Below are 12,051 nucleotides of genomic sequence, written 5' to 3'. Positions count from 1 at the left end.
TGAGAATAGGGCACTGTTCTTTGCTATTAATTCTTTTATGACAGAAGTGATTTTTAAAGATTTCCGTCTCTGCTGCTTGCTCCAGCCCCCACTCACAAAGTTAGCATCCTGTCAATAGTGCTTCTTCAACTGTTCATGAAACAGAGCTCTAAACTGAGACTGAGAAATAATCTTGCTTAAAGACAACACTCCTCCAACGACACCAAAAAAGAGAAGCATGTATGAGTGCTTTTACCCTGGATTGTTTCACAGGTCAGGTTTATTATATAGCCCCACATGGAGCTTAGTTAGCAGAATGAAGGCTAGTGACCTGACTAGGAGGCAGATGGCAATGTAGGACACCAAGAAGGTCAGAAGGAGTAGAGAGGGCGGGGACCTTCTGAGGATCCTCTTGTACTCCAGCAAGGTCTGAACTGAAATGAAAAATCATAAGCAATTTTTCTTTATAATAGTTTTGCTAAAAATATTAAATGTTTGTATTGGACAGGAGTGAGAATACATGAGAGAGACAGCCCTGCAGACCCCCAGGTCGGTGAAGAAGGAGGGGGAGGAGATGCTCTAGGCACCAGAGCAGAGATTCCCCTACAGCCCATGAGGAAGACCATGGGGAGGCAGGCTGTCCCCCTGCAGCCCAGGGAGGTCCACGGGGGAGCAGATCTCCACCTGCAGACCGAGGGGGACCCCACACCGGAGCAGGGGGATGCCTGAAGGAAGCTGGGACCTGTGGGAAGCCCGTGCTGGAGCAGGCTGCTGGCAGGACCTGTGGCCCCGTGGAGAGAGGAGCCCACACTGGAGCAGGTTTGCTGGCAGGACTTGTGACCCCGTGGGGGACCCACACTGGAGCAGTCTGTGCCTGAAGGACTGCAGCCCGTGGAAGGAACCTACGCTGGAGCAGTTCGTGAAGAATTGCAGCCCGTGGGAAGGACTCACGTTGGAGAAGTTCATGGAGGACTGTCTCCTGTGGGAGCAGAGGAAGAGTGTGAGGAGTCCTGCCCCTGAGGAGGAAGGAGCAGCAGAGACAACGTGTGATGAACTGACCCCAACCCCCATTCCCCATCCCTCTGAGCTGCTGCGGGGAGGAGGTAGAGAAATTAGGAGTGAAGTTAAGCCTGGGAAGGAAGGAGGGATGGGGGGAATGTGTTTTAAGATTTGGGTTTATTTCTCATTACCCTGCTCTGGTTTGATTGGCAATAAATTAAATTAATTTTCCCCAAGCTATGTCTGTTTTACCCGTGATAGTAATTGGTGAGTGATCTCTCCCTGTCCTTATCTTGACTCACAAGCTTTTCGTTATATTTTCTCTCCCCTGTCCAGTTGAGGGGGACAGTGATAGAGCAGCTTTGGTGGGCACCTGGCATCCAGCCAGGGTTAACCCATCACAATGTTCCTACAATTCTCAGTGGAATGGAAAAAATAAATTTGTGACTGACTACTTTGCTGTGACATAGCATATAACAAGTGACATATTTGACATTTTCTCTGAACTAGTTAGTTCTTCGCTTTTGAATTTGATTATTTCCCAGTACTAGAATATGTAAGCAGAAAGACAGAACATTTCCACGTTACTTTGATGTGAAAACTGAGGAATAACCCAAAGTAAGATAAACTAATGAGCTTGTGACTTTTTGGCACCATCATGATGTCTGTGTAAAGTTTCAAAGGTTTCTCTTTCTTTGGATCAGATATTTCTTAGGTCTTATCTTACATCTCTTGACTTTCCTCAAGAATTCATTCAAGGATCAGAGAAACTATGTAGGAGTATTCTCCGTTCTCTAGTGAAAAAGCAGAGGGAGTTTAATTCTTTGATAAGGTAATCTTCTCTTTTAATTTTTTCTTCTCTTTTTTTTTTTGTGTATGTCAGTTAAGTACAATCATGTTACTGTAAAACAGATTCAAGTAGTCATCCCAAAGTACTCCCTTCAGATGCCTGGATTTTACCCTTAGCGCTTGCAATGTCATATTCTCACTCATTCTTCAGTAATCTACAGATGGGTTAGCTATCACTCGAATTTTTCAGAGGGACAAAAAGACCTGTTAGCGTCCTTCCCCAGCAAGAGACACAAAGGCTCTCCTCTCTCCTTGCTCCCTCTAGGTTTCTTGAACCATTAAACATAGGCTTTTGGCCCTTTTTTGTACATTGGTAGTTCTCCTGATCCTGTACCATCCATGTTTGCAGATTCTCACATTTGACTTTTAAAATATAAATAACTTGAGTCCTCATGCACTTTCAAGGGATGAAGTAATCCCAGGCAAAACATTTTGGGTTAATCAAAACTGATGTTTGAGGTTCTGTGTGCATGCTGTGCGTGCTTTTCCCCCTCCTTGCTTCTGCTATTTTGAAGCAAAGCACATTGCCCATTATCCGCCAAGTCTGCCTAAGTGCTGGATTCTTGTCAGCTTCATTTTACCACTTAAATTACAGCATGGGGATACAGAACAGGAACACATCTTTCACCACTCAGTAAATGCATGCAATGAATTATGAGCGTAGTCACTGGCACTGCAGACACTGAGCTTCCCACCAACAAACAGGCGCGTTAGTGCCCTGCTGTGGTTCTGTGTAGACCACGTCTGTGATTAACCTGCATGCCCAGAAGAGGAATCAGGTCATTTTTATTTCAGGTTAATCCACCTTTACTGTAAGAAACCCAGGGCAGGAAGAACATCCACGTTTGTATTACCCTTCACTGTCCCGGGCCGCTGCTGGAGAGCAGAAAACACCTCAGGTGAACAAGAGGGACCACGCTGGACGAGCCAGAGCCCCATGGCAGGCCTCAGGTATCTCTTTACTGGTAAAGGCAGGCCAACGGGATGTGGCCATTTTGGCGTACATCCAAAAAACCAGCGGGTCTGTTTTGTTTTTTTTTTTTAAATTTCCTTCCAGCTCCTGCCCGACCTGGTGCCCATGAAATGGCGGCCCTCCACCTGCCCCAACGGCCCTGACTACCGGGGCCCCCTGCACCTGCCGAGGTGTGTGAACACCGGCAGAGTGTGAAAGCGTAAAAGGGCGGGCTCAGGCTGCGCCCCTGGGGACACCGCAAGGAAACGCCACAGCTTCGAGATAAAAATCCCTTCCTTTGGGCAACGACACGGCGCGGCCGAGGACGCCCGGACCCCGACGGCACCGCCGGGCCGGGCCGGGCCGAGCCGAGCCGAGCCGCTCGCCCCCCTCCCGCCTCTACCCGATTTCTCCTCTTCCGATTGGTGGGTTCGGAAGCGCCGCTCTTTTGCGTCCAATCAGCGTCCTGCGTCCGTTGCTAAGCGATCGTTTCCAGGCCGCGCTGATCGCCCAGCTGAGGCGGCGGCCGCTATGGCGGGTGGGTGGCGGGACGTCGCCGGGGTGCGCATCGTCCCGGCTGAAGTGTGCTTCAGGGACGCGGTGCCGGGGGGCCGCTACCGGGCCGCCCTCAGCGTCCAGAACGGGCGGGTGGAGAGCTGTCGTCTCCAACTGCTGCCGCCGCACCGGCCCCAGGTGAGGGGTGGCCGGGAGGGAAGCGGCGGGGAGCGTCTGCCCCCACAGCCCCTGGCCTGGCCGGGTGGGTGTAACGTCGTCGAGACCTGCCTCTCCCTACGAGTCAGCTGTCGGCTCTGTGTTTGTTCGTGCAGCACCTCGCACGGCTCCAGCGTGCGTGAATAACGGTAGTGCCTCATGAGAACACCCCTCATGAGTGGGTCCCGCGGGTCTGTATCCTTCCCTCCCGGGCTTGCCCTGAGGAACCGGTACGCAGCCCGCTCACCTCACGGTTCCCAGGCCCTCCTTGAGGTGCAGAACGTTGCCAGAGGAAAAGTGCATCTCGAGGCCCTGCTTTTATTTCCTGCAGTTTTGCAGGGGGGATGTCTGCCCACAGGTTTGCCCAGCTAGGTAGGTCCTGTGTAAGAGGCTGCTTGGGCAGGTGTAAATGCTTGTCTGCGTTCAGCTACTGCGAATGGAAAATGCTACCATTGACTGTCTGAGTAGCTTATGAAACTGACTGGAATTTGCCAGTGAATTGGAAATTAAAATAGTTGAATAACTGGATAGACTGGAAAGAATAAGAGGCAATTCTTAGACCCAAAGTTGTCTGAATTGCTTCTTGTGTGACAGTTCAGAAGGAGGAAGCCAGTCTTGGTTTATTGTTTTCTTGTGAGAATGTGTAGGTCTCATTTCTATGATACTTGAAAAATGTTCTCATATAGAGCTTCAGATGAGGCTGCTCGTTTGAAGCCTGTAAGTCAGAATGAAATGAACCCCAGCCCTCCCAGTTCTGTATTTTCCTGAGGTCATGAGCAATTTGAAGAGAGCTTCCTTGTTTGTTAAACCCGTAGTTTCTGTGGAAGTAAATTAGCTTTCTTGTATGTCTTACTACATGTCCCTTGCTGGTAACAAATCCTGCTTAGCTTTACTGGCTGGTTTTGCACTCTCCAGAAATTTTATCCCTCAAGAAGCCCACGAGTTCTTTGTTACTTCAGGGAGTGTTACATAGAAATGGCTCACTTTGCTATGGTGTGAACACCAAACTCATGGTGTGTTCCAGATCAGCTGAAGGGCACAACTTTTGAAATTGTTTTTGCTTGGATTTCCATAGGGCTGATTGATCGCTCTGTTACCTCATTTCTGTATTGTATGTTTCTAAGTTTTTTGAGTGGAGTAGTGCATTTGTGGTGCTTGCTTGCAGAGAGCTCTCTTGGAAAAGAGGGTTTTACAGTCTTTTCTCAAGATAGTATGATTAGTATTGATAGCATCTGATTAGTTCTGGAAAAATCATTGCATAGCCAGACTTTTTAAAGGCAAATGCATCTTTACAATTGTAACCGCTTTAGCCCTTGACTTTTAACATATGTGGGTCCAGCAAAACCCAGCTGTGGTTAGTAGTTTTATGTTGCTCTTTTGTCTAGCTATTTTATTATCTGTTAATTATGTCAAAATCAGGATCGAAGGGTTGAACTGGCATTGGGGGTGGAACAGAAGCTGGTGCTGCTTTGTGTTCACAGCGACTTGAACTATGAATAAGTATATTCCAGGGTAGTCATTAAAATGATTGTCAGACAATTGAAGTACCTTGGATAATTTCACTATCTGTGTAGTCAGCCTTTCTTTTTGAGATCAAGAGTGGCCAAGACTGTGTATGCCTTTTATCCCACCCTAAAATTTGCTAATTTGCATGACGTGGACAGCTTGATTTTTATTACACTGTAACTGAAGGTTTTTGGAACGAGGTGGAAACTGTTGAGAGTGCTTGATCTAGTAGGGCTGTGCTTATTCTGTTTTGTTAGTTTTCATCAGCCTTATCAGTTTTTCATGTGCTCCACAGGTGGAAAGGCAGAGCCAGTTTTAGAAAAGAGAAAAGGTTACTCAACCATAACTTCTGAGTTTTTACCTCTGTATTTCATGCCTTTTGCTGAGTATTTTAATGCTGTTATGCATGAGATGACTAATATGACAGTTAGGGGACAAAATTCCACTTCACATGCTCCATTCCCGAAAGGTCTGTTGTGTTGCCCTTTCTCATTCCCAGACCTTGTGCTGCTATCTGCGATTAGATGGCCCTGAAGTATATGACTCATCCGTAAATTTTCCGAGGCATACATTCATAGAGTGCAAGAACTGAAAAATAACCTTCCTTGAGCTGTCATAATGCATGGCCAAGAAATGGCTTTCAAGGAATTTAGCCTACAAAGCAGTTTTCCATAGGTTTCGTTAAAAGTTCATAGTACGATATATTCATTTTCCCTTGTAGAGAATGAATATGCTTGGCTGTTTAATTCTCTTTAGAGAAGAGTTCAATTTTACACAGTTCAAAATTAAAAAATGGCTGCTCTTTCAAAGTCAAGCCCCTAATCACAGTGCATATTAGATAACAAATTTCCTTTAGCTGAGTGTTTATACTGCTAGGAAAATTATAAGGGAATAGAAGGAGGTGTGCAGACAATAGAATCAACAAATAGTAAATTATATGTTTGTATATTTCAAACATAAATTAGAACAGAAAACTTAAGGAATACTGGGATGACTCTCTTTCAGAAATAAACATTAATTAAAATGGACATATAGAGCAGAAACATACTGTGGATAGAGTGATGTGAATCGTAAGGAGACTGAAACACCAGAGAAGCTCTAGACCTTGCTGTGAGGCTTTCCTAGGAACGTGGGAACTGCTGGATTTCCCACTACATGCTAGTAGGTTACTCATGTATACTGTTCAAGGGAAGATGGGCAGGAAGTGTTGGATATAAGTAGATGCTTACAGACAACAACAAATCCAGAATTATTTTTTTGAGAGACGAAAAAGGTGCTTTCTGTCAGCTGCTTCTGTTTTTTTTCTCTTTCATTTGACCCCCAAAATTGGAGGTGCCGTGGGCCTTTCAAGCAGATTTTTCAATATACAGTGAGACTTTCTGTTGACGTCAGCTGAACGTCAGTCAGACCTAGAGAAAACTCTTATGCTGTCTCCTTTTGCTGCTGCTTTGGACTGAGACTTAATCCATATTACTTTCTCAGGTACTAAAAAGATTCTGCATTGAGTAGTAGCTGAGTTAATTTTGTATTGCTTTAGAAGGTTTATTGCAATGGTAGGAAAAGCTCTCTTGAAAGACTAGAAATGATATTTACTCTTCCATGTAATTTGATGCGTTAGTATTCATTGTGTCTTTCTGTTTCACTGTAAAAAGTCTGGGCTTCAGTAAATAGGAAAAGAAATTTTATAAATCCTGCATATTTTAAAATTAGTTGTGAATTTTAAATCAATCTGCATATTCTTCTGAAAATGAACCACATGTATATGTTTTTCAATCTAGAAATGTTTAACAATTTAAAAAAAAAATTATGTTCTCTTAAATTGCAGTTTAAACTGATTGTGGAAAATCCAGAAAAACCTGTTGCATCTGGACTTCAAGTTACAGCTGTTGTGGAATATTATCCTGAGAGTGAAGAAGATCTTCAAGATAGACTACTTCTTTTAATAGAAGATGACATAGTTGACATCCCCCTGCTTGGGTATGATGGTCAAAAGTTCATATCCTGCTGTTACTATTTGCAGTTTAATCTTATGGAAAGTTTGCAAATACATGTCACCTATGGCTATGTAATTAATCTGTCAGTTGCATTGAAAACAAATAGTAGGTTTTCTTACAAAAGTAAGATTCCCTGACACCCCCCCCCTCCCCCAGCAGTATACAGGTAAGAAGTTAATTGGGGTTATGTCCCTCTAAGATCCTAGAGAGAGTTTGGGTTTTTGTTTTTGCTTTGTTCTAAGTTGGTTGTGATAACGTTGATAACTTCCACTTCTGTATCAACATTAGACAATTTAACATCTACTCTTAATGTCTTCCCTCCTTACTGAACCACTTATATAAAAGATTGTCCATATTTGCAAAACTGTATTATAGTGAAACATATGTTGCCTAATTCTAAAAATATGGTGTGTGTTTTAGAATAAGGTCACACATTGAAGGATCATTTTCATCAATCCATGTGTGATTGTGCGTGCCTATCTATGTGTGTGTATATGGATGTATGTCTCATATATTGTATGTAACATATATTAGTTGGAAAAAGGAAGCTTCTAAATATAGTTTATCAGAGTTAGGCTAGGTGGTTATCTGAGGATAAGGGGAAATTGCTCTGGAGTACCTTTCTCTCCTTTGTCTATAAAGGTAAATTAGAATGACAAACTTCTGTTTACAGGTCCAGCTTTTAGATGCTTAAATCAGGACAGATGAATCCCATAAACTATTGCAAATCATAGGTTTTATGAAAATCTTGACATTACAAATTACATGTACAGACAGAAAGGAATTTCTGTGGAGATTTTTCAGTATATGAGTTGTTTTTAAAAATCAAGCAATCCCACAAATGTCTCATGCTAGCCTGAAATGTGTGAGGTTTTGCCTTCAGTTAAGCAATGCTTACTCCTACATTTTGTTTACCTGTGATGTCATGATCTTTTTTGCTGATTTGTTTTTCCTCATTTCATCTTAAAAGTTGTGGGAATTTTTTTATTTTAATGTTGTACTCTTGTTAATGTAGGACACAAATAGTTAAGTCTGACTGTCTACCATTGGAAGACTTGGAAATAACAATTTCAATTAGTTGGGTTTTTTCTGTAGTGTTTGTAAACTCTTATTCTCTTAGACCATGGTATTAAACAATGCTATTATATCTTTCTTTAATTAACTTCAGAGAAATTTAAATGGAAAGCCCTAAATGCTTTTCTTTGGCTGAAAGACAGGGATGACTTTTCATAAGGTAAATACAGAACTTAGTAATTCAATATGATTGTTTTACAATTAAAGATAGCTGTCTCTGAATATGTTCTCCCAATCTATATTTTCCTAGAAGAAAAAAGTGATTAGGGAACACTTTAGATTTTTTTATGTTTTTAATTTTTATTTATTTTTTATGTGGGTTTTTGTTTTTGGGGTTTTTTTAGATTTTATTAGGGTAGTATTGTGCAGGTAAGACCACTTAGGGTGATAATGCTATTGGTGACTCCTGTCTGGAAAGGACTTGCACTAGATTGTTAAGTATTTCAAATCTTCATGCTTAACTGGCTTTTGCAGGGAAAAAAATTGACAGGCTACAATAATTTTTTTTGCTTGTTTGGAAAAAACAAATATACTTTGTGATTCTTTTTAAATCAGTCTTTTTCCTAATGTATTTTGTGTAATACATGTCTGCCATTTATAGATGATGATCAATTATTGCACTGAAGGGTCACTAAATACATGATATATTTTTCTATGCAAATATAGTTAAAGATGCACCATTAACTATTTTGAGAAAATAATGTACATAGTGTAACACTGGTTGAGAACTACTAGGCAAAAGATTTTTTTGATAAAAATTGCATTATCACTATGAAACGTCCACAAAAGTGTTTAGTTTGGTGGAACAACCTGAAAATATTTTCAGGGAAATATTTGCAATGTTCTGTTTTGAGGGACAGACGTCCCCATTCCCCTGAATTTAATTCTGATATGTTTTTTTCACTTCCTATTTAAAAGTTTGTGCATTTTGTTACATTTTTAATAATGTTATACTATTTCTCCTGATGTATCAATAATAATGTAAACACTAATGCTACTTTTCCTGAAATGTCAAGAATTGAAATAAGTGATTTTAAAAATTGTTAAGGCTATGCTTAGATATACGTCAAATTGCTATATATTTTTTGACACAAAAAAAAAATCTCTTATCAGCAACAAATTCTGATTTTTGGCCAACTCAAATATACTGTTTATTTTCATTATCTCTGGTCAATGTCACTCAGAATGTGTATTGGCAATACGTCTGAAGAGTTGCACATCTGCAAAACAGAATTAAGTTTTAAAGCATGTGACAAGAAGTTCAGAAAATTCATAAATATAATCCAAGATAATGTATTATTGTATAAGAAATATTTGGAAGTTGCTGGTATTATTCAGACTGGCCTCTTTAAATGTCTCCTACTTCTCTCTTACCTGTTAGCTTATTTGTAGTCTTCTTTCTTTGAAATTATATTGGTTTTCAGCCTTTATTTCTGTATGGGTTTTAGGCCAATATGTACATATATGTAATTCACACTGAATTTGTAGAAATTGTGCGTCTGCGTGTTTTGTCCCTAGAATTTTATTGAAAGAGAACTTCACTGGTGGTTTAGGAAAAAAGCATGAAAAGATTTAAACTTTTTGCCAATAATTTGTGATTCCTTCAATTGCATCTAGTGTTCATTTTAAGGTAATCTTTAGTCTGGGATGAGATTCACTGAGAGTGTAGGCAAGGTTAGTTTCCCATACAACATTAAACTGCAGTAATGCTTATTTTTGTAACTATTTATTTGGTAAAAAATGCCACCAAAAGAATTTTATTTCTATTGTGCTTTAGTGACATTATTATCACAGTTGTTTGGTTTGCAAGTAAAATAGCTGTTACGTGTTTGCCTGACTCATGAGACTAGATCCAGTGGTTAATCATATTGATTTGTGGCTCATGTATTTGATACAAGTTTTGGAGGCAAAACAACATTCTTAGCTTAATCTCTACAGCACCATGGATTTATGATGTGCTCAGTAATAAAAGTGTAATGATTTAGTTATGTAAATATTAGATGGCCATAGAAAATACTTATACTCAAGGTTTGGGAATGTGTTTCAAACAAGCTAGTTGCGGTTGTGTAGTGGTGGGGTTTTTTTTGTTGTTTTTTTTTTTTTTTTTTTAAATGATTAACAGAAACACTGCATCCAAAATTTTTTTGAAAGATAGTAATTAAGAATTCTTTTTGTTTTAAAAAAATATTAAGAAAACATTGAAATTAGGCATTTCCAGGGGTAAATTCCTTCTTCATAAAAAACCCCAACCAAATACAAACCAGCAAATTAAACCAACCAAACAAACCCCACCCTGTATTAAAAAACAAACCCCAAAACCTCTAACTTGACTATCTGTCTTTTTCCACAGGTCAGTACCTATTAAAAAAATCTCACTGCAGTTAGAATTTATGCTTATTCTTGTCCACTTGGGAAGTTTATATGTTTGGATCTTGAGAAGAGAGATACTTGTGTTTCATTTTTCTAACAAAGCTTCTTGGAAGAATGTCTGAATACTTGGAACATGTGAAGTTTTTACAGTCTTTTCAAGTGTACTCTAATCTTGATAGCAGTTTCCTGTTTTTTTTTGGTTGTTGTTGTTTGGTTTTTTTTAATTGTTTTGTTGTTTTTGGTTTTTTTTTCTGCATCCTTTTGGTCAGGACCATCTCTTCCAAGAATTTACTAATTTATTTTTTTGCCTTACAATAAATTATTAAAGAGAATTAAAAACATTGTATTAACATTCCCAAGAGCAATTTCTTTTGTGCATTTCCTGATTAATTTGTTTTTTTGTTTTCCCCTGTCTCCCTTCCTTTCCCTCCTGCTGCCCACCTCCCTTTTGCAATGGATTATATGGGCAGGGTCTAGCTAGCTCAGCCAAGGAGATTTATCTTCCTGCTCCATTTAGTCTTCATTACTGCATGTAATGCACATCATGAGATTCAATTGTTCCTGCGTGTTCCTGTTTGTGGTTAAGAGGAGATAGACTGCTGTGCTGATGTAAAATTCCAATTGATATCAAACACAGTTTTATGTGAGATCAGAAGTGTGATTGTATTAGAAATTGGAGCCTCTAAAATACAAGTTTCCTGAAGCGAGTATGATCTTTTCACTATAGCTAAGCAGTACCCAGCACAGTGATGTCATCATGCTGGTTGAGGCTCTTAAATAAATAATACAAATAACTTGTGTCATTATCCACTTCTGTCTGTTATAGTAAGTTTTGTTGAAACCACATAAAGTATCTATCAAACATGAAGACTGTAAATTGAACCTGGCATGCATGTTTTTCCTCTGCTTTTAGTTCAGGCAGCAGAATAATGAAATATTGTGAATGTTTAACTTTGGTCTTATTTTGTGATGCAACTAACTCAAGATAGTTTTATTTAAAGTTCTTTGTACTACAATAAAGTATTTGAAATTAAACAGAAATTTATACATTCCATTTTGACTAATTGTTTAAAGGTATGTTGTTTTAATGTTACACTAAATAGCCATTAAAGTAAACAGCTTGATACATAGCTAGATCTCTTTTACACCTTCCCTGTGTACGCTACACTGCTGAAGTGAGTTGCATAAACATTGTTAGGAGAAAAGGAGAATTCTCTTCCACTGGAGTGCTTAATCAAATTTCTTTAAAAATGCAAAGGTATTTTCAAGTTTTGGGAAAATATAACCATGTCTTTTCTCTGCAGATTAATTCCGTGCTGTTATCTGGAAATTGAGTCAGACATTAATTTTGGTGCAGTGATTGCAAACAGTAAAATAATTAGTAAAGAGATTAATATTGCTAACCATGGATCATCTTCAGGTAAATATTTAGTATGGATTAAATTATAAAAATATTTTATTTCCTTGGCAAATGTAATTTTATGCAATTTAACACTTCAGTGGCCAAGTAGAAATTAACTGAAGTTCTGGGTTATGCAGATTATGAGTGTTGTAGCTAAAGGTGTTATAAATGGCCCATTGCTTCTGTAGGCAGTATTATATTTCCACTTAGGAAAG

The 12,051-nt window shown here is 39.6% G+C and overlaps 1 protein-coding gene across 1 annotated transcript in view; it reads left to right on the top strand.

Annotated features, from left to right (window-relative positions):
* The first annotated feature begins 3,310 nt into the window (after positions 1-3,310).
* The window catches only part of CFAP47 (cilia and flagella associated protein 47), a 329,354-nt gene continuing 320,613 nt past the window's right edge, over positions 3,311-12,051 (top strand). Inside the window, exons 1-3 of the mRNA XM_075033536.1 lie at positions 3,311-3,472; positions 6,822-6,973; positions 11,739-11,854. Of these exons, the coding sequence (XP_074889637.1) occupies positions 3,311-3,472; positions 6,822-6,973; positions 11,739-11,854 (430 nt within the window). The remainder of the gene's footprint in view (positions 3,473-6,821; positions 6,974-11,738; positions 11,855-12,051) is intronic.

Source organism: Buteo buteo, chromosome 8 (assembly GCF_964188355.1).
Source record: "Buteo buteo chromosome 8, bButBut1.hap1.1, whole genome shotgun sequence".
Lineage (NCBI taxonomy): Eukaryota > Metazoa > Chordata > Aves > Accipitriformes > Accipitridae > Buteo > Buteo buteo.
Note: the sequence above shows the minus strand (reverse complement) of the source record. Positions and strands in the feature narration are given on the sequence as shown.